Source organism: Diplotaxodon limnothrissa, linkage group LG20, assembly GCF_057381915.1.
Source record: "Diplotaxodon limnothrissa isolate DT_005_m linkage group LG20, D_limnothrissa_male_GT1.1, whole genome shotgun sequence".
Taxonomy (NCBI): domain Eukaryota; kingdom Metazoa; phylum Chordata; class Actinopteri; order Cichliformes; family Cichlidae; genus Diplotaxodon; species Diplotaxodon limnothrissa.
Window position 1 is genome coordinate 34,694,912 of NC_140615.1, and position 22,665 is coordinate 34,717,576.

Sequence of the window (22,665 nt, forward strand, 5' to 3'; positions counted from 1 at the left end):
GGTAACAGGACTTGTGGTGGGTAATGTGGAGATGAAGAGGCGTTATAACTTGGTTGACGTCAAACAGCAGTAGACAATATGAAAGTCCCTGAGAGTAACTATGTAAAGAAAAAGCCCACTGGTGGCCCAGCTGTAAAGTCATTGAAGCTTGCTTGTGTGATGAGATGCTGAACGTCTTGCACGTTCTCAAAGTTTTTGGTTTGTGGCACAGCACACATTTCTGACAAGATATCACTTTATTGTTTACCTTCTTATTTTTTTGAAAGGCTGGAATGACATTAACTTAAGTGCAAAATTTGTTGTAAGCCCTTCGCCTGCTTTCTGGTTACTCCTACGAAGAGGAAATTCCTGTTGTATCTGCTGGTGACTTGTGTAAGTGTAAAACTGAACATGTCATCGCTTCCTGTGCCTTTTGCAAGAGCACACAGAGTTTATCTGAAATAGAAGATGCAAAAATTATGTTGTGTTTTTTAAGATTTTTTTTATTACTTGCTCTGCAAATGTTCAGTGTTGTGTTGTGCCAATATTATATACAATATCTTGGAAATGTGTCTGAAATAAAAATCTTAAAGGTGCATTTTCCTCCTGTATAACTTTATACAGAAAATTCAGATGAAATTAAAAAGGTCTTTAATGAAAAAATTAAAAACTGGAACCCAGTACGACGTATAAACACCAAAGCAGTTCAAAGCTTAGAACAGATCCAGGAACACCAAAATAAACTCACGTTTACAACAAAGCAAGCAAAGTTAAGAGAGAACATTCACTTATGCTAATATGACACTGTACATTAATCTCCATTTCCATTCCATGTACAGCATCAAAGCAGAGCCATTAACTATGAAAATATTATCTGTATGAAGAAAATTATATTCTGCGTTATATGTGGAAAGTATGATGAACATTTTAAAATATCCAAGTGAAGAACTTTGTGAGTAGCCCGAACAGTCAACTCCTCTTCTGGTGTCGATCACATAACTTCGTAGCCGTCCCGAATGCCTTTGATCAAACAGCAGGCAAACACAATACCGAGTAACTGGAAGGAAGAGAGAAAACGGTCATCATTTTTGTTTACAACTTTTTAAAAACTAAAAGTCTGTAGAGTCCAGAAGCAAGATGAGCAACAACACATTACCATAGTAACAAAGGAAACTAAAATGAGCTGATAGACTCTTGAGTTTAAGAGCAAATTTTGTTTAATGGTGTTACATACCTGCAGGATAGCAATGACAACCGCTGCTACTATCACCCATAAGATGTTATTCTTTAGAAATGTCTCCATAGCAGCACTACAACCCTAAAGAGAACAAACAGAAAAGTTAGAATTGATCTCCACTGTGTCTGAGAAAGGTTAACTCAGAGTACACTCTGTATGCTTGTGGGCTTTTTGCCGTTTCGTTTTTCTTTCCTCCTTCCACATTTGAGGTTCTACAAATCACATAGTGTGACAATGAGAGCAGCTAGCTCAACCATTTTCTCGTGCACGTAAAGCAGTAAATCTTTTTTTGTTTGTTTGTTTTAGTCACTAATCTCCTGGTGGAAAATTTGTTTCAAAGATTTAACTTTGGAGGTACTCTGTTTGCCAGTTGTATAGTCTGTGAGAAAACAGCACTAGGCTTCTTTGCTTTGTAGCCTCAAACACTTTCCTTAAGAGTTTATGACCTCAGACACTCATTTAATAGCACAAAGTCCATTTTGTAAATTATGCTCACTACTGGATTCACAAAGGATGATTAACTAGTGCGCACTCATTGCCTAACAACATATCAATCAGTCGTTAGCAGATGAGTTTGCAGTTCCAAATCCTTTAATCCTTTTCTGTGCTTGGCACAAAGCAAGACTGTTACGCAGCTGGAGTCCTGTTTCTAATATTTACATGCCATCCAGTTGCAGTTTGGTAACAATTATTTACTGTATGTCTCTTTAGCTTGCCAGATATATATATTTTTTTACCTATTTAAGCAACATGCTGATAACTTAGATGTTTTACTAAATAAACAGGACTTAAGAATTAAGAAAGTGAATTTCAGGTTAAATAAACTTAGAAAGAAATTGACCCCTGTTTACCTGCTGATACACTTTGTCAGAGTCAGTCATGGTTCCTATTCCACAGCCTTTAGTGACATTCTTGCAGCATGAGTCAGGCACAGAGTTTCCTTTGCTAGTGAAGTTTTTCCAGTCAGAAGAACCGTTCACACCGCAGCATTTCAGCTGGAAAATGCAAACAAGTCTATGAACAACAGCTATGAACTTGAGATGTAGAGTAAAATGATATGGAACACATTGTGCAAACAGCAACAATATCCTGTCACACGAAACTTACCAACAGGATGCAAAATGTTTTGACAGGGTGGTACCATACTAACCAAACAGTGAACAGGAACATTTACAGTGAACTTACGTTATGCTGAAGATTGTCCACGGTCTCTTTGAATTCTGGTGTACCCTTTTCGTACTTGGAGATCATTTCAGTGACGCTATCGTGGACGATAGTTGAGAGCTACACGGGAGGCACAACACACACAACATTGCAGCTCAAATTAAAACCACACCTTCTGCAGGGACTCACATAAAACAGATGTATTCAACACTTACCTTGTTTCTGAAGACGTATCCAACAATTGCTGCTGCAATCTCAACGATAACAATCAGTGAGAGAAGGACAGCAAACTGAGGGAGGAGAAAAGGAACGAATGAGGAATTGAATGATCTACCTGAGTGGTTGTCACACAAATAAACAGCAATTTTTACAATGAAATCTCGTGCAAAAAAGTTAACAAAAACAAAGTTACTGCATATGGTGCTGTGTGAATTACCGTGGTGACCATGCAGTGGTTTTCTTTGAAGGCTCCACAGCAACCAAAGAAGCTGATGAAGAAAATCACCACACCAACTCCGATCAGGATAATGGGAGCTGCCGAGGCAGTGGGATCAGTGATCTTGAGGGTTTTGTTAAGCGACACCTGAACCATGATTCCTACCACAATCAGTGCTAGGCCACATAGCTGCAAGAATAAGAAGTTAGGCTAGAGTGAATTCATGGGGAAAGGTTTATAATTTGTAATGTAATATTTTATTTGGCTATTTGACAAAAGTATGATAGCAAAGAAAAGCAACAATAATTTGATTCTTATTAGCAGCTAAACAATAAAACTGTACCAAATACACTTGTGTTTTTATACACCCAGGTACTTGACTTTGATAGGGATCAATCTAGAAAGTGTCACACCTGTGTGCCAGTTATGGAGGGTGAATACCACTACTTTAATAGGTGTATGTTAACCTTCTCTGACAGTTGGCAGCAATGCCAAGGGGTAATGGTAAATGGACTGATTCTTATATAGAGCTTTTCTAGTCTCCTGGAGTACTCAAAGCGCTCTATACAACATGCCACAGTCACCCAATCACCCCCATTCAAACAAGCACTTTCTTTCTATACTTAGTGCTTCCTAGCTTCATTCATACACATTCATATTCAGATGGATGCATCGGAGAGCAACTTGGGGTTAATATCTTGCCCAAGGATACTTGACATTCAGACTGGAGGAGCCTGGGATCAAATCACTAACCTTCCGATCAGTAGGGGACCTGCTCTGCCTCCTACAGCCACCTCAAGGGGGGACAAATTTCCCAAGACAAGTTTTTTTTATCTTAATATAGCTACTACAAATTTTAAAGATTGAAAAAAAAAAAATCTGATTATGGTATCATTAAATCAATTTGATTTTTATATTATTGTACTTTTTCATTTCATGTAAGCAAACAACATGAGAAAGGTCTAAAACAAAAGAGGAAGTTGCAACATTTTTCAGTCCCTGAATGCGGATGTAAAACGATCAGATGATACAATGACAGTGTCACTGTCTGGTTTGGGTGATAAGAGCAATTCATTCGATCTTTTACAAACACTAATGTCTGACCGCAATCAGCTGTGTCCTTGAGCAAACTGTATTCTTTTTACTTTTATTCCCTTTTAACTCAGTCCTGCTACTTTTCTGATAAACAATTGTTCAGTTGTGCACTTTTTCAAGAAAAAAAAAATTATATATATATATATATATATATATATATAAATAAAAGAACAGGTGTTATTTATTTGCCATATCAAACATCATGTTTCGAATGACTAACAGTATAAAAATTGCTAAACTGTAAAATGTAGACCTATGTTAGATATTTTAAAGCTTTTGTATAAGGTGTGAGTAAGATTAAATTATTCATTAACCTGTTTTTATTGTTCTTGATACACATGGGCGAGGGCAAAAACAAATATATTGTGGCTGGAGATACCACTGGGAGTCCCTGAAGAACAACTTCAGCTCCCAACAGTATGCTCACTATTGTAGGGGTTTAATATTTGAAACATTTAAGGGAAAATAAATGTTTTCATACCAGTATGACAACCTGATACCTCTCCAGCCTCAGTGTCAGTCACATGTTTGCTATGCTATCCATATTAAGACCTGGCTGCTACTGTAGATCCTTCTGTGTTGGCTCCACCAATGTAAATATTTGAGCCTGAGTCAAACAAACAGCTAATGGTTGGTGTAGGACAAAATATAAAGGAGTGAACAGAGAAGCCAAGCAGAGCCCAGAAAGTCACAGAAATTCAGAAGAGAGTATACTTCATGTTTCCTGAGAAGGAAGCTGTGGCAAAATTTGGTGGCTCTCTTGCTCTCACAACTGAAGAGCTAATCAACAGGCAGATCAGACTGTGAGATTAACGTACAAGACAACTGTGCTGTTAAGACTTTTTGAACATGAACGTTATTTGGAGTTGTGGTTGCTCGTTTTCCTTTTGTTTTGCTGTGTTCATTTGTCTCTTTTAATTCTATTTTGTTGTACTTTTTCAACATGTTCAAAATAAAGATTCAATCAATCAATCAATCAATCAAAAGAGTTCACAACACTCATCAGAATTGGTTATCATTGAAAAGATATAGAAGATTGTACTGAATAGATTTTCAATAGCTCTCTCCAGAAACTATTCGAATGTCTGTTATTCAGCCAGAGGCACTAGTTGTGTTGCCACTCTGATCTGAAAATCAAGAAAAACTTGCGCAAACTAGCAACACAATAGGGCTGAAACTCACAGGTCACTCACCATGAGGCTCCAGTTTACTTATTTACAGTGTCTACAGGTGTAACCAAAGTCCTTTTACAAGGAAGTATCACAACTCAGCAACCATAGTAAAAAGAATTCAGGTAGTAATTTTAAAATCTTACTCGAACTGAAAGGGAGAAGACAAATGTATGAACCAGACGCAGAAACTAGCCAATCAAATACACACAGTTTCACAGCATTAAGTTTTCACGACTCACTGCGGTCACCACAGTCAGCATGATCGTTCCGCAAACAGAGAAGGGAGTGGCTGTTTCTTTATTTTAAGAAACTGTATGCATTATTTTAAAAGTTGTTTTATTTGAAATCCAAAAACCTATATGTCTTTTATGCCTGAGCGAATGAAACTTCAATCTACAAAAAAAAAAGAGAAAAAGTGGCAAAGGGCTAGAAAAACAGTCAGTCTATGGCTACGAACATCCTTTTTTACTAACACTCCCACAAGGCAAAGCGATGTCAAAATACATAATGGTGCAACCAGCTGAGGAAATTTCACAACATGTCAAATAGAGGTGGGAATCACCATACAACTCACGATATGACATTATCACAATACTTAACGCACAATACGATATTATTGCAATTTTTAAAAATATTTTGCGATATGCAAATTCTGTACATAAAGGTAAACTTTATCAATATTCATTTTATCTAATATCAAAGTCTCACACTCAGTCTTTCTCTCATTTCAGTCAGTTTTATAAACTGAACGGTTTGTATTACAGTCTAGTCCAACTTAACTGAATGCAACCATCTGGTACAATTATAGCTATTCTGAACTATGCAATTTATGAAAACTATGCAGCCCATTCAGCAACTGAAGAATTTGAAAGTAAATTAAAACAAACTATAATTTTACATTAAATAAAAAAGTTTTAAACTTCATTAAAATAAAACATGTCTTAAATTAAAATAAATAAACTGTCATGTTTATTGCTGCCAAAAAAAAAGTTAAACACATTTGGACAGTGAAGGAATGTCAGGATTCTTGCTCAGAAAAAGGAGCTGATCAACATGCTCTGAAGTCAGAGCATGTTCCAGTCCACGAAAAAATTGTTTGTAACAAAATATCGATTTCTGCTGTCCCTGTATCGATACATTATTAGCAAACAAAATATCACGATACTACACAGTATCGATTTTTTCCCCCACCCCTAATGTCAAACCACTGCTCAACACTGCGAAATCCACTGAGTATTTCCTATATGGGGAGTTATCAGTGAGTGAACACTGACATGTTTCTTCATTTTTCTGTTATACTTTCTTCTTTAGCGTGCAGGGATCAATTTTAGTTATTATTAAGTAGTAAATTGTCAGTAACCAGTGTCAATACACATTTTGACCTTTTTTGAGAAAAAGGTCAAAATGTGGAGATTATTTACAGTTGTTGTTTCCTGACAACTGCATTAAAAATCGCACTTCAGAATCGTTTCTAGTAACAAGGAAGGAAATGATGTCTCATATAGCACATAAACACAGCATGGTGATAAGTATGATGGTTCAGGATGGTTCAGAAAGCTGCATCTGGTCACATGGAAAAACCACACAAACCTGGAGGAGCTCACAAGGTGCCAATTTGTTTCATTAACTCATCTACACAAGGCTTTTTGTTGAGGTTATAGCAGCAGTGACAGTTTATCTTGAAAGAACATATGTAGTGTGCACATTTTGACTTTTTTCTCGAAATGCAATTACGACTTTAATCTCAAAATTTTCACCTCCTTCTCAAAATGATCAATAATATGTTTTCTTAACGTGGCCCTAATACACCTTTGTAGAGTTGTGATGTTTGAGTGGGTCATTGAGTAGACAATTTTCATATATGGAAAGGCACCATAGAGTCGAGAGGCATTTCTTACTACTGTCTAATTTATTTATTTACAACTATCAATTAAATCAATTAAAGTAATAGTCAATTATTATTGATCGGAATTCGTCAGCATAATGTTTATATATGCCTCCACTTACATCAGTGTGCTACACACATTAAATTATTATATACTGTTTATAAATACTGACCAGAAGAGTGAAATAAGGTGTCCCAATAAATAATGAAAATAATGACAGCACTTCTAAAAAAGTGGAAAAAATTAACAATACCAAAGTGCATCTATAACAGTTTATTGTTTATAACTGTTTATTGTTATTCTCCGCTCACTCATGACCAACAAAAAAGCTCTTAATAGGAGTTGAGAAAATTGCCACCTAAAACAAATAAACAGAAAAAGTTTTTATTTCTGCCTTAGACTGTAGACTTTATGTGCCCAAGACTAGGGCTGGGCTATATCATACCGTTCACGGTAATACCAGTATAATGTTGGGCAACGATAAGAAAATGAAATATCGCAATAGAATATGGGTAAAATACGCATGCGCAGTGCCTTTGTTTTCATGGAAACATGGCGGAAAAAGCATGGCGGTGACAGAGAATGAGAAGAGCGAAAGCGGATCGTTGAATGAAACGGATGAACCAGAATTGGTTTGTAAAAATGCTGCAACTTCAGTGGTGTGGAACTGGTTTAGCTTTCGTCTGTCAGATACACAACAAAGCACTATTTTTGCTAGAGCATGCTAGCGGGCCGTCGTTATTACCTTGTTTTTGGAAAATACGGCACACTTAAAATCAATCCTTTGGTTTTTCTGAAAATCGACAGTGCCGCTTATAATCCCGTGTGCCTTATGTATGAATTCTGGTTGTGTTTACTGACCTTGAAACGATTTTATGTCGTACACTGCGCTTGAAAATCTGTCAAATGTTTTAGTACAACTTTGCTAAGCTACGAACCTGCACCGCTTGATGGATTGTCGGAGCATTACGACTATCGTAGGCAGGAGCCTCGCGGAGTGATACGTACCGTGCTTCAACATAATATTACTGTATTGTGTGTGTATAACCTCTTTTTAAGTTTTGTGGATATTATACATGGTTATGCTGAGGATATGTCGGCCAATTTCCACTGGAAATGCCTTTTGGTTAAACTGTCAGCAAGGAATTTGCATTTGCACTGTTAAATTTTTATATAACTTTAATGCACACAAAAAACAGCTGCTTGTTTAAGTGAAAATACATTGATGGTTTGTTTGTTTTTTTGCACTAATAAAGTTGTGGAGTTGTAAAGTACTTTGTCTAGTGTCAATTATATCGTCCGTTATATTGTTATAGCAAATTTTCAAATGTATATCGTGATAAATATTTTTGGTCACATCGCCCTGCTCTACCCAAGACTTGTCAAACTTAAAGGCATGCTAGTGTTCAAATGTGAAAAAAACAGCCTTCATATCACCTGAAATAAAGGCAATGACAACTTTGACTGTATTGTCGAGTTAAAGGCCATTGACTTCACAAAAACTGTGTATTATTTTCTTAAAACAATTTCATTTTCATTTTCTTTAGATTAAGTTAGGTTTTATGGTGACATCTTAAAACAATACTGCTCAGTTGACTCAAAATCCCAGGGTACACCTGGACTTAAGGAAATGCTGCTGTAAAGACTGAACTGTTTACCGAGTATAAGTATTAAATAATGGGACTTAAAGGGAAGTCCCGTCAAAACAGCTTTGTCATTTTTACTTCCTCTTGCCCTATCATAAATAACAGTTTGTTAATTTAGAGTTAACTGTGCAAACACCAGCTTACCGAAATTTATGGGGTGACTAAGCAGGAGGAAAAAATGATCTGGAGTCACATGGTACTGCAACACTTTGGAAATCTGGTCATAAGATTCACATTCCTGCCTCTCTTATACCCTCTCTCTTATCGTCACCATGAAGGTGATGTAAAACGAACTAATCTTGGAAAAAGTTCACTAATTATCCCATTAGATTTAAACACAAAACTGAAGAATGGGTAATGTGACTTTCTGTGTGTGTGTGTGTGTGTGTGTGTGTGTTCATCATCTGATTTTACAAATGATTCCACCCTATATGCTCAACCTTTAAGCCAGAGTCACAGTGCTAGTAAAAGGAGAAATGTGACAAAAAGGTCCTGAAATGAAAATATTGTGTAGATCAAGATCAAGAAGATAAGCCGAAAACATAAACGTATACTAGACAACAGTGTTGCCTTCCTTCCTGCAGTTAGTTTTAGGTGGTTTCCATGTCCACTCTGCTGTGTTTTGTTTCTTTTTTTCATAGCCCAGTTTTACTATAAAAGAAATGTGATTGCTGCTACTTACCCAGAAGATGAAGTTGAAAAAGAAAACTAGATACTTGACACATTTCATTCCTCCTGTTACGCTCATGATGAATGACGAAGATCCGTTTTCTACATTAAAAAAAGAAAGCAAGTTTATTGCAAGTTTAATTCTTAACTGATTACATCAGCTGTAATACGAGCAGCTGAAGGGTGGAAGAGCTGACTCGTTTTCAGTAGGATACTAACTCTCATTGCTATGAAAACGCTTGGTGATTTATATTTTTAAAGTTAGATCAACGCGTCACACATTTCGCTGATTGATTTGTATTTAGATTTACTAATTAAAAGTTACGAAGGAGTCTCAAAAAATGTTAGGACTGTACTTTAATGTCATTATATATAGACACGATAAAATTAAGGAAACACGCAGATCTGGATAACACTTAATAATTGGAGTAAATTGAGAAGAGTCTGAGGAACACACAGCCCCACTTCTCTGACCGTTAATCACTGCTAGCAAGCAACAAAACAAGCTTTGTCAACGAGTCAAACTTTTTACACAAACAGCCAAGATCAAATTACCGACAGCTGTTAGTCTGAAAACTGAATTATTCTTAAATACACACAAATAAGTCTACAAATTAAGTTAAAAGAATTACGATAAACCACCCTTATCTACATTAGGCGACATTTTTCTTTTGTCTAAAAGAAAAGACAACGGAACCGCTAGATGCACAGTTTAGAAAGCGACCCAAAAAAACACCGGACGGAAAACGGTTAGGAGAAAAAGAAAACTTTTTCAGTGCTATTTTAACACCTACCTTTCAGAAGAAGTTTTTAAAATCTTGCCACGAAAGGCGAAGACAAAGTTGAAGCTGTAGGGGACTCTGATGCGTTCCGCCGTTTATACTCCCTCCTCTTTCTTTCACGCTCTCTGCTACCTCCTGCTCCCTCCTTTTTACTGTCCTGCGCAACTCTACCCTTCAATGCTGCCTTCAGGGCCCCGTCGTTAAATGCAAACTCCTACTGCTGTGTAATATTCTAGCATAGTCGGTTAATGTTAGGATATGTAAAGATATATCGGTTGATTAACTAGTTGGTGTTATTGGAGAATTGGAGTCAGGTTGAGGTGTGGCAAAACCAATATGGCAAAGCTGTAATTCTAGAACTTTCTACATAAAATGAAAGTCAAACTGATTGCAGTTTGACTTTCATTTTCCCATTTTTAAATGAGCCCCATACATCCATCTATTTAGAAACTGACCTGACTTGTTTACATAGTCTGGAAGTTTGAATCCATAAAAATAACTCCATCAGTCACCTAGAGATCACTTTAATTAGTATAAATAGAGGTAACTCTAGGACCACAGCATCATATAATCCCAGTGTCACTTCATGTTAGCTGTTTGTCTGTGTGCGCATGTTTATTATGTATAGCTTATTTTTTGAGTAAAGCTAATACTTTCTCTTCATTCACTCATACAAATATTTGCAAGTTGTAAATACCAGCGTCATAAGCTGCTAATTAATATAAATTCGTTGTAAGGCATTAACAACCAATTTTGGGTTGTCAGGGAAAATGTATTTTCTCTTCTTGTTATTTGTAAATTTGGTTCACATTCTCTTAACATGCTGCTATTGTTCAAAATTTACACATACATCAATAAAGGGCTACTGATTTAAAATATCTACATTAATTGCACCAGTTTGTATTTCACAACAAACGAGTAGTATACTATGTGCACAAAGCCATGATTATCTCCATCCATTTGTTATTAAATTATCTCACTTCCATTAAAAAAAAGGGTGCAAATGTAAAGTGTGACACAAGTTATGTTTAATACACAAGTTACAACACAATGTGTGAAAGGTGAACTCCTCATATATTTCCCCATTTTACACACTAACGTTCTTATCCTGGTGATTAAGTGTCTTACTGACCAAAATTTACAAAGAATTCAAATGAGCTGTGATCACTCAAGTCACTGTCACTTCCTGTGACATATAAATTACAGTAAGGCTGTGCTTTTATAACATCAGAAAGTATTATTATCATTTATGATCATGTGGTAAAAGTCTGAATGATGTGAACAAATCCAGTACAGATAAAGATAAACCTCCAGCAACACTTTAGTTCATACAACAACTTTATTATTTAACCAACACATTTCAACTTATGGTCTTCCTCAGGTCATCATAAAACAGTTCAAATGCTGAACACTTATATTTTTATGGTGCTCTATTTGCAAACAGTTATATGATTATTTTCCTCTTACTTTTAAATATGTTTTACAGTGTTTTCCAGAGGAAACTAAATCACTAATCCTAGGTGCTCTCCTTGTTACCTGCAAAGTAATAAATGTGTAGTTGGTTCATAAATGTATCACACACAAAAACCACCCGAGTAACCTACATTCCTGAATAGACCATAAAGTAGTAATAATACGTGTGACCTAGTTTAAAATAAAATAAAATAAGTGACACAAGTGACAGATGGTGTCACAGTTGGCTAATTTGATGTATGCACAGCAGCAGCTTTTAGTTTAACCTTCACTGAGTGTCTAACTGCGAAATATTAAACAGCACTTTGCTTCCTTCCACGAACACATTTCAAAGCTGCTACACTCTCTGCATGCTGCGGGAACATAGTGATAACATTGTGAAATGCAGCGTCATGTGGTTCCGCCATTTGACAATATTAAATGACACGTATGCCAGTAGGTCAGGGCAGCTGTTCAGTTTGTAACCGGAGCCTAGAGCTACACTCACTGTGTTTATGTAGCACTACTTTGAGCTGAATGCTTGCTTCAGCATATTTAAAACATTTTTAGGTGTTGTGTTTGCCATGTTTTCAATTTTGCTAATCACACTAGAGACATATCATAAAAATATATTTATGCATTTCGTAAGTGTATGTCCACATTATTTTTGTTGTCGGTAAGGCGGTATCTTTCAACATCCTTTGAACACTTCACCAATTAGTTGCTAAAATTACATGCTAAAAGTCCTTTGTGCTTTAATGCCAAGCTTTTGAAGTGGTGGTCATTTTCACTCCTCATAACAGGAAAGGCGTGGGTGATACTAAAGAAGTAATGATGGCTTAACCCAAACAGTTGCACCACCCTTCACATGACAGTCTACCTCCTGGTCTTCAAGGCGAGACCAGGATCTTAAAACTGGGTGAGCACAAAAATGAGTCATGAATTAATATGATCAATTACACTTGTCCTTTGCAGCTTGTGACATTTAAATATGTCAGTGTGTGGTCTTGAGGGCTTGAAAAAAAGAAGACAACTGGACATTTTTACGTTTCCCAAGACCTTTCAGCTCTCATGCAGTTGGCTTCTTGAGAGGTAAAATTCCTAAAGACGTCGAGTTACCTTATTCAAGCCCTCAAGACTACTATGATCTGGATGACTGAAAACTTACACAGACATTTCACTGTGTGAAGATAAGAACAACTTCATTTGTATTCAAGCTCTTGATAATGATTAAGTACTTACATGTCCACAAGAGGGCAACACTTGTTTGACATTACTGAACTTAAGTGGAAGTTCACAGAAGTTCAGTGGAAGTTGTCACTGTGCTGTTAGTGCTGAGTTTTTCTCAGCAGTTTTCCCCTTTAGCAGCCAAAACAAACAAACAAACAAACAAACAAACAAACAAACAAACAAACAAACAAACAAAAATATCACCCTTGGTTACACGACCATAAAATGTAATAAAATGGCCTGATTTTTTTTCTTAACGCATATTATCAACAATTTAACAAATAAAATGAGCAGATGGAGTGGTTTTAGCGTACTCTATTCAGGATCGCAAAGAGGTCAGAACTTTAATATTGAAGCTTTAATTTTTTTATTTTTTCTTTCTGCCTGTCCCGTTTGGTTCTTTTGCCAACCAGAATTATTGTCTAAAGGCAAAGAAAGATGCCCAACGGATTTACTTTACCAAATGGACCATCCCGGCCTTGCTCTATTGGTCTATTTGATTCACCTTTGCTTTTATTGTTTATTTTATTTTATTTTCACTTGCTACACACGGGACAGACATGACTGGGGGAAAGAGAAGGGAGAAAGAAAGAGAGGCAGGGAAAGAAAAACAGCGGGGAGAGGAACGGTGATAAAGGCAAAAAAACAAAAACCAACAAAACAAACAGACAGAAAAAACATATATCAATCACCTGGATCACCTGTTGAGAAAGATAAAAGAGAAAACAAGCAAAAAAAAAGAGAGAGCAATATAATAAACAACATCATCGCAACAGGCTGTATCAAGACTAGATTAGATTATATTAGATTAGATAAAACTTTATTAATCCCTCGGGTGGGAAATTCGGTTTCCAATAGCACAGCACTGACAGAAGTTGCAGAATGTGAGCAGAGTACTATATATAGGCAAGGCAAGGCAAGTTTATTTGTATAGCACAATTCAACAACAAGGTGATTCAAAGTGCTTTACAGAGACATTATATACACATATATAAATACAGAGACATATATAAATAAAATATACAAAAGGGATAAATAGAATAAATAGGAATAAGAATAGAAGGGAATTGCACATTTCAAGTATTGAAGTCTATTGCACCGTTGGATATTAACAAAAAGTATTGCACAGTGAAGAGGCACTACAGCTTAGTTGTTCCCCCCTACTTTGTCCTCCTGTTTCCTCTCCCTCTCCCCTCCAGAGAGGAGTTAAACAGTCTGATGGCGTGTGGGACAAAGGAGTTTTTAAGTCTGTTGGTTCTTGTCTTTGGGAGAAGCAACCTGCCACTGAACAGACTCCTCTGGTTGTCTATGGCCGTGTGCAGAGGATGCCCAGCATTGTCCATAATGTCCAGCAATTTTTTTAATGTCCTTTTCTCTGCCACTGTCACCAGAGTGTCCAGCTTCATGCTGACCACAGAGCCAGCCTTCCTGATCAGACTAATGTAATCTATTAGATAATTTAATGTATTCAATGTGATATTGAATTGTGGCGATTGCTTTATGTTTAATTCTTTGTCTGGACCTCTTTCATAAACTTTGAGATTCCTCTTTCTGGAGATCAGTCGGTCCTGTGCAATAATACAAAACAGACAAGACCACATAAAAGGCTAAACAGCAGTACATGTTCTTACAAATCATTAACTGACCACAGCAAGGATTATATTAATACTGAAACAATGAATGTGAATTCTCCCATAGACTTAAGAATATACTGGGTAGGAATAACACAATTCTATCTTTTAATCAAAGCCTTCTTTACCCTGAGCTGTGCAGGGCATTGTGGAGTTCAGATTTTTGTGTATTTGCTCATCTGATTTCACATGCATATGAACTTGAATGATATCTTCAGTGAAGTAATTTAAGTATTGTGGGGGGGGGGGGTTGGAACATAATACTTAAATGATTTATCTAAAAAATAAAACATCTTCTAACTATCAAAACAATTTTTCTTGTGGATTTAAGGAAGATTTTTTTATAACTTTATTTGAAATTGTAAAGTGAACTGTTAGTCATTCCAGTTCAGTTTGTACAGTAGACATACAGGGCAAATAGGAGTGGATTTCGGGAAAATAAAGAGACGTACTCTAAAAACGATGACGAACGATCCAGTGTAACGCGGTGATTGGCTGATCGGCCTGCGACTCAACCGAGTTCTCCGGAGACGGAAGGGGCGGGACAAGGCGTTAGAGGCGGGGTACAGTGGAATTATCATGGCGGGATGCATGAAAATCATAAACGGTTTTATTTCAGCAAACGCTAGATTCATGGTTCTTGCGGTGCTCCTTATGTGTTTACCTCAAATCTCACAACAGGATACGGGTAAGAAGCGGTCTTGTGAAGCAGAAACATACACCGCGAGTTACACGGGGGCATATTTCGAACTGGTTTTGCTCAGGCTAATTATTGTTAGCTTGTGTTCAGTCTTTGAGTCAGTGAGACCGCAGAAAGGTTATTGTATGGTGAACATTGGTGGCTATTTTCTAAGATTCCTACATCTTGATTATTCCCTGGCTCCGGTTGTGTGTTCGTATAAATAATAAATTAGACTAAACATTATTTATGCAGCTCTTTCAGATTTGTTAGGTTTAAATTTGTCGAACCGAAACCCTAGAAACCTGCATGAACTTGCCCGAAAAGAGGTTGCAGTTAACACTTGTATATTTTCCTTAACGGAAACAACTTGAATGCTTAGCCTATAATTTAAAGTAAATGCAAATTATTATTAACTCTGTCCCAAAACTGAAATATTTCCTGAGAAAAACTGAGTATTTTTTGCCGTGTGTCGTTTAAATAATGAGCATTGTTTCCATTATTACACTACCATTTGCTATATTTTGTAACATAACTAGCGGATAATGCAACAGTGTGAAAACATATAGAACATCCCTACCAGCAAACAAAATCATTAATAATAATGATAAAATAAAAAGTCTCAACCACACATGGGTAATTGAGTACTTTTTTGAAAATTAAAGGGCAACTATGTTGGGTACCCTGACACCCGGTGGGCCATAGCACTGTGAAATATTAGAGACATTAAGTGTGAACTGATATAGTTGCAGGTTTTTGTCTTTTCTTGGGATTTACAGACACTACAATTTTTTTATAATGTTTGTATTATACTGTAAATGCTGTAAACAATGAGAGTTCAAATGTGTTCTGGTCAAAGGTTATTCTTGCACAAACAATATTGCTTATAAGGTACAATGGCAGTTGCAGTCTTACTATTTATTGGCATGCATCCCAGGTGAAGAACATGAAATAACTAATCTGCGGGATGGTGACGAGTATGTCATGTCAGGATCCAACCGGTTCTGTTACAGAAACACCGTATTGCCAACCTGGAGGCAGACATGGACAAGAATTCAAGTAGGTGAATCTGCCAGCCCACAACTGGTAAAATACTGAAATCCTTTCTTTCTTTAAAATCATCCCTCAGTTTGGGTATTTTAGTGGTCTAATGTAATCTACTCTAACATACTTCAAATTTTATTTACAGCTTGACAGTCAGCTAAAAAGAGCCTCTGGATTAAATTTGTGAGTGATATAATATTACCAATATCTGACAGGTCAAAGTGTGGAGTTCAAAGGTGTTTAAGGTGGACACTGTGGAAGGTGAGGAGGAGCTGCAGGAGCTTGATCGCTTCAGTTTTTGGGGCTGGTTCCAGAGCCTGCTGCGAGAGAAGCACAATGAGACTGTTATTAACGTCAGCCTGTTCAGCAAGAAGACGTGCTTCAAGGTTGATCCTATTGGCAATGCGCAATACACTGTCAAACCCATTCGCAGTAAGTGGGATGGGGGTATGGAATAAAACAAATTTGCTGGTTATTGGCAGTTAAAATATGGGTGTTTTACTGTTCTTCATTCCCTTGCAGAGTTTGATATATATCTATTCTTGTTATTCCTCGCTGGAGCATTGCTGTTTTTCTTTGCAGACTCACTCAGCAGGTAATTTTTTCTCATGGACTAAAGTTTCTTTTTCAGGTTTGTTGGGTTTATCATAGTAATTGATATATTTTTTTCACCACCTGTATGAAGGAGTCAGGCTTTCTTCTATTCTGCCGGTATGAGCACTGGCATGATTGCCTCTCTCATAATCCTCTTTTTCATTCTGGCACGCTTTTTACCAAAGGTAAAGTTTTTAATTTTTATCCAAAATCCAAGTTTTTTAAAAATATTGAATATCTCTAATATGTTTGATATTTATACCATTTGTGTTTGTTCCTTCACACAGAAAAGCCCCTTTTATGTGTTGATAGTTGGAGGCTGGTCATTCTCTGTGTACGCAATCCAGCTTGTGTTCAGGAACCTCAGCATTATTCTTCGAGAGCACTGGCATGTGGCATTAGGTACAGACTCTTCATGGACAGGTTGTGACTAGCTGATAACTGAGGACCAAAGCAAATATCCTAATATTTAAAAAAAAAAAAATTGTGTTGTCAGTGTTAATCTAGTTAAAATGACGTTAACGCCATAACTGCATTAACGCGGCAAATCTCTGTTAACGATTGCTGGACGGCGCCAACATGTTAAAAGGGGCGATCCGCGGTGACTCATTAACAGAGTCACCGCGGCAAATCTCGTTAACAGAGATTTGCCACGTATATACACACATACATATATTTTTTACAGCTTCTGATTATTCCGCTAATCAAAACTTAAAGTGATAGATAATTAATCAGCCATAACTTTCTACATGTCCGCTTAACCTTATAAAAATCAAGCATTATTTTTGAATTATTTAGGGTTTTAGACTGTTAAAAATATAACCTAAGCAACAAAGCAGCTCGTCGGTCATGGAGGAGTTTTCACTTGGGTCCATATGTTCTTTTGGTAGTGACGCACTTGTCATTGTTATCACCCCACTGGGCGGGTGGGGTAGGTGAATGTGAGAACAAGGCAACATACGAATGTAAACATGGATATGATAGCTGTATCTACCAAAAATCTCAGATAAGTTTGAATCTCAGTGACTTCAACCTCAAGGGCAAGGTCAGAGGTCAAGTTTTCTGAAAATCTTGTGAATGTTAATAATTTGAGCACAAGATGATGTAGGATTGGGAAATATTTGTATCTACTATGAGGCTGAGGGGTTGCACTGGCGGCTACCAGTATTTTGTCATTTTGCAGCTGCAAAATCAGTGACGGTTTGATTTTAAAGCAAATGATCACTATGTGATTGAAGTAGGGACTTTAAACTTTAATTCATGGAGTTTAAGAAAACTATTGTTTTAACTGTTTAGAAATTACAGCAATTTTTATTTGCATTTCTCCATTTTCAGAGGCTTAGAAAGAATTGGACAAACTAACAAAAATAAAAAATATATAACAATTTTGTATAATACTTGGATGTTCCATGAACCCATGGGGGCACCAAATGCTGTGTTTCTTCCCTTAAGATGTTCTGTTCGATCTTTACTGCAGCAGTCTCCAGTTGCTGCTTGTTTGTCAGGTTTTTTCTTCAGTAACTAAAAGCATGGTCTTTTAATTTGAAATCAGGTGACTGATGAATATCTAATTTCTTTGTGTTGAAAAACTTTTTCTGTGGGGCACTATCATTTTAACTGTGAAGATCTGTCTTACCAGTTTCTGAGCAAAAAGGAAAACCCTTTACATTCAGAAATCATCTTGCTACATCTATCAACAATCACAGCATCAATAAACACTAGTGACCCAGTTCCATTGGCAGCCTCTGCAAGTACTTTTAAATGTTTTGTGACACACTGACATCTGGCTTTCTTTTTCTGGACGGTAACCTGCGGTTTGCTCCTTGTTGTTAACCAGATTGAACCAGAGGAAATGGGTTTGACCTGGCCATGAAACTGTTTGCTTTCTCAATAATCCAATTACTTCATAGCATTTGAAAATGGGAAATTGTATAAAAATGGCTGTAATTGTAAAACTTTGTTCTAAAAGTAAAGCATATGGGCATTTGGTACATAACTTTGCAGTGATTTAACTATTTTTAATGCAGTGTAAAAACATCTCACTCTCTCTCTCTTTGTTTGTGTGCTTGGTTTTTTTTTTTTTGGCAGGTTATGTAGCAATTGTGGGATTCATCAGCTTTGCTGTGTGTTACCGTTATGGCCCTCTGGTTGATGAGAAGAGCATTAACATCCTGTCGTGGACCCTGCAGCTCTTTGGTCTGCTCCTGGTTTATTTAGGAATTCAGATTCAGCAAGTTGCCTTCGCTCTTATTGTAGCTGCTTTGTTTACCAAAAACCTGGGGTACCCAGTCTATCTGCTGGTTGCTGCATGGAGGTATGCATTTTAAAATGCTGACACAAGGTGGCGTAAGAGCACAGTGTACTGTGGATAATTGTTCCACAGGCAGTATAATCTGACTTCTGTGGTAAACACACACTTAGTTTCACAGAATAAATGAAGAAAAACACTTTTCTATTGCATGTTCTTAACACGGTAAATTATTTTATGTGAACTGCTGAACTTAAAAGTAGTGATACTGTGCTTGTTGTAGAATAAAGAACAATAGTCATATTAAGTTCATAAATATGGATTTATTTAAGCCATGAAAATACTCTTTTTGCAGAAAAATCAAGCAGTACATCTACTGGAAGCCACAGCCACGACGCCTGCTGACTGAGGAGGAGTATCAGAAGGAAGCTGAGGAAGAGACTCGGCGGGCTCTGGAGGAGCTGCGGAAATATTGTAACAGCCCAGAGTTCAGCCCGTGGAAGACAGTCTCTAGAATTCAGTCTCCCAAAAGGTGGGTTTATGCTCGTACATTTGTCATTTGCTAATTCAATTCAATTCAATTTTATTTATATAGCGCCAAATCACAACAAAAGTCGCCTCAAGGCGCTTCATAGATACAGAGAAAAACCCAACAATCATATGACCTATGAGCAAGCACTTTGGCGACAGTGGGAAGGAAAAACTCCCTTTTAACAGGAAGAAACCTCCGGCAGAACCAGGCTCAGGGAGGGGCGGCCATCTGCTGCAACCGGTTGGGGTGAGAGAAGGAAGACAGGATAAAAGACATGCTGTGGAAGAGAGACAGAGGTTAATAACAGATATGATTCAATGCCAATTTTGGCTTAACTTCCCCCTAATCCTAAAATAAAGAGAGGAGTGTTATATCTACTAATTGTTTTCTGATTCAGTTATGTTTCTTATAAAATAATTTATTTTAAGTTTTCATTTTTATTATTGCCTTGCAACTTTCTGAAATCATCTATACAAAACTAATGGGAAACAATATTGATCACCAATAGCTGACTGCTTTAGACACGGTTTATAATACAAACACCCCTTAATTACACACAGTAAATTGCTGTAACCATGTTTTTTTTAAGATCATTTCTAAAATCTGGAAAAAAATATCTGCAATACAAAGACTGCAATAAATCAGCTAGTGTCACAAATATTAGGCTTCTTGTCTGGATAAATGACAACCATCAAAATTACTACTTTATGCCAGAAACATTACAAATATTGCTAAAATCATATAAGAACTTTCTATCTAGCTTATTTATCAGTAAGCCTTTTCTGCACTGCTTGTGCAATAATGTTTTAGACAACAAACCTGGGGGAAGAACATTTGAAAAACCCACTTTACAGACACCAAAGTAATGATTTGAATCAAACAGCATTTGCAGAAACTGCTTTAGTTCATGGTTTCTGCTGAGTGATTCATTTTCCCAGTATGCATATTCAAATGCACTTTATGAATGATATCTTTTGTTTTTCCTCACTTATCTAGAAGAAAAGCAAGCAAAACAGCATTTTCACTTTGAAACACCTATCTGTCAAATGATCTTCATTGGTTTTCCTGTCTAAAGGGGCGTCACTAAATCTATTAAATGACCTAAACTTCAGTAAGAATGTGCGACATTTCTCATATCTTAACATTACTTCCGATATATCGTGCCACAAAACTTTCTATGTAATCCAGTCATGACTGGCAAACACTCACACTACATTTGCAATTTTGAGTCAAGGGTTTAAATACAAGGTACATTGGTAGCCTGTCCTGTGTAAAATGTAAATAAATAAATGAATAAAGATCTGAATGCAGTCATTATAAACCATTATTGTATTTACAGAGCATGAAAAAATCAAGTATTTAAACATTTTAATGTCTGGGACATTTCAGTATTTCGTGAAATAAAATGCATGTCTCAAGAAAGTTGAGATGGGGCAAAAAAAGGCTGGAAAAGTAAGTGGTACTTTAGGATTTGGCAACTAATTAGGTTAATTGGCAACAGGTCAGAAACAGGAGGTTGACATTAATAAGGGATAACTAGCGTGTGTGTGCGTGTGTGTGTGTGTGTGTGTGTGTGTGTGTGAGAGAGAGAGAGAGACATGTATAACAAAGACTAAGTATTGCAGCATGCTTTGGTTCAGTTTTGGTCCACGATGTCGTCATGCTTACCCACAGGTTTGCTGATTTTGTCGAAGGCTCCCCACACTTGATGCCTAACGAGGTGTCCGTCCATGCTCAGGAATACGGTTTTGGAGGATCTTTCTTTGAGGATGAACTCTTTGATACAGACGACGAAGATGACGACGATATTGTACCTGTGATGAAACCAGAGTGAGACGGCGCAGTGTTGGAAACAAAAACACTTATTACTGCCTTTCAGAAAGGTGATGGGAGACCAGCTCTCCAGGGCCGTCCAGACTGACTTTTAAATGGCTTCTTTGGAGACGGGATTAGCGGCATCCCTGAATTCCAGGATAAAGAGCCATTTTGTATCACCACAGGCAAAGTAAACAAAGTACTGTCAAAGAATGTGTAATACTTCTTTATTTCAGGGAATTAAGATTTCTGTTGAGAGGTTTAAAGACAGTGAAAGCTGAGACTTGCAGGTTTCTTTGTGCCCAGTTGTGGCCCAGATAAGTTTTCAGTTTTCTAAACATATTTTGTTTACAGCCTTTGGCTCTAATTGGATTTTCTGCTGTGGAATGTAATGAGATTATGCTTGTAGATCACTATTACCAGTTATTACTCTAGTTTCCTGCTTGGGAAGAGAAAGAGATGTCATTTTTTAAATTTGACTTATTTCATTCATTTTAAACAAAAACCATCAGTAGAAGTGTCCCCAAGTAATTTGAATAAAGATATATATATATATATATTAGTTTTGTAAATGTCAGCATGGTTTTATCATATGCCTTTGATGCAAAGAAAAGAAGTTATTTTTCTTGTTTAGTGCCGGTTGACACAATTGTCATTTCAAGCACCTTTATTTTAAGTAAAGACTCTGTAGTATCAGAGAGACAAGTTCAAGGATGCAATGAACTCTTATTAGCAGCATCTGGCATCAGTGGGAGGAAGATTTCGAGGGGCCAAGTTCGGGCTGGATGAAAATGAGTAATGCAATAACAATACTTATTTATCATATAAAACATTTTGTTGTGTTGCGCTTGAACAATCCTTCCATCACACCAACACATGACGTGTCATCATTAATGACATATTACCATATGTAGGTAAAGCCCCCGGTCAAACAGGCCTCTAGAAGGGCCTGTTTGACCTTTTAAAAAAAAAAAGCAGGCATAATGTAAGCATTCGGTTATATGGTGTGAGTGTGGATTATAATTCTTGATTATTTAGGTTGTGCTACTGTCTTTCTTGGTTTACTTCTATTCACTTTTGTTTAGTAGGTGGCCTTTCTACCAGCTCTATCCCCGTCCTGGTACAGAGCCAGTTCTACCTTGATGCCTTTTAGGAAGCAACCCACATTTCGGTTTGAATTTGGTCACAGCAGTTTTGTGGTGCTGTGTTGGTGCCAGGTTTGTTTGGTGGTCTGGTCAAAATGCCATGACTTCGGTGAATGAAATTAGCATGGGAATCTTTTAAGAGGACCTGCTTGTTTTAATAAAATACTTCTTTTCCACCAATTTGATGTCGGAGCCCAATTCTGTCCTGCTTCTTTTTGACAACCAGGTC

The 22,665-nt window shown here is 36.9% G+C and overlaps 2 protein-coding genes across 2 annotated transcripts; one reads left to right on the forward strand and one right to left on the reverse strand.

The window, feature by feature from the left end:
- Positions 1-468: 468 nt before the first annotated feature.
- Positions 469-10,203, reverse strand: cd63 (CD63 molecule). The gene is made up of 8 exons (XM_085344176.1): positions 10,079-10,203; positions 9,298-9,386; positions 2,817-3,005; positions 2,596-2,670; positions 2,402-2,500; positions 2,068-2,211; positions 1,214-1,297; positions 469-1,036 (listed from the first exon to the last, which is right to left on the reverse strand). Exons 2-8 carry the CDS (start codon positions 9,361-9,363, stop codon positions 971-973), a joined length of 723 nt encoding a protein of 240 aa, XP_085200302.1. The 5' UTR covers positions 9,364-9,386; positions 10,079-10,203; the 3' UTR covers positions 469-970.
- A 4,755-nt stretch (positions 10,204-14,958) lies between these two features.
- Positions 14,959-21,310, forward strand: nemp1 (nuclear envelope integral membrane protein 1). The gene is made up of 9 exons (XM_085344828.1): positions 14,959-15,067; positions 15,996-16,117; positions 16,318-16,534; positions 16,625-16,697; positions 16,788-16,881; positions 16,984-17,098; positions 18,785-19,010; positions 19,300-19,476; positions 21,151-21,310. The coding sequence occupies exons 1-9, from the start codon at positions 14,959-14,961 to the stop codon at positions 21,308-21,310; spliced, it is 1,293 nt and encodes a 430-aa protein (XP_085200954.1).
- Positions 21,311-22,665: the final 1,355 nt, after the last annotated feature.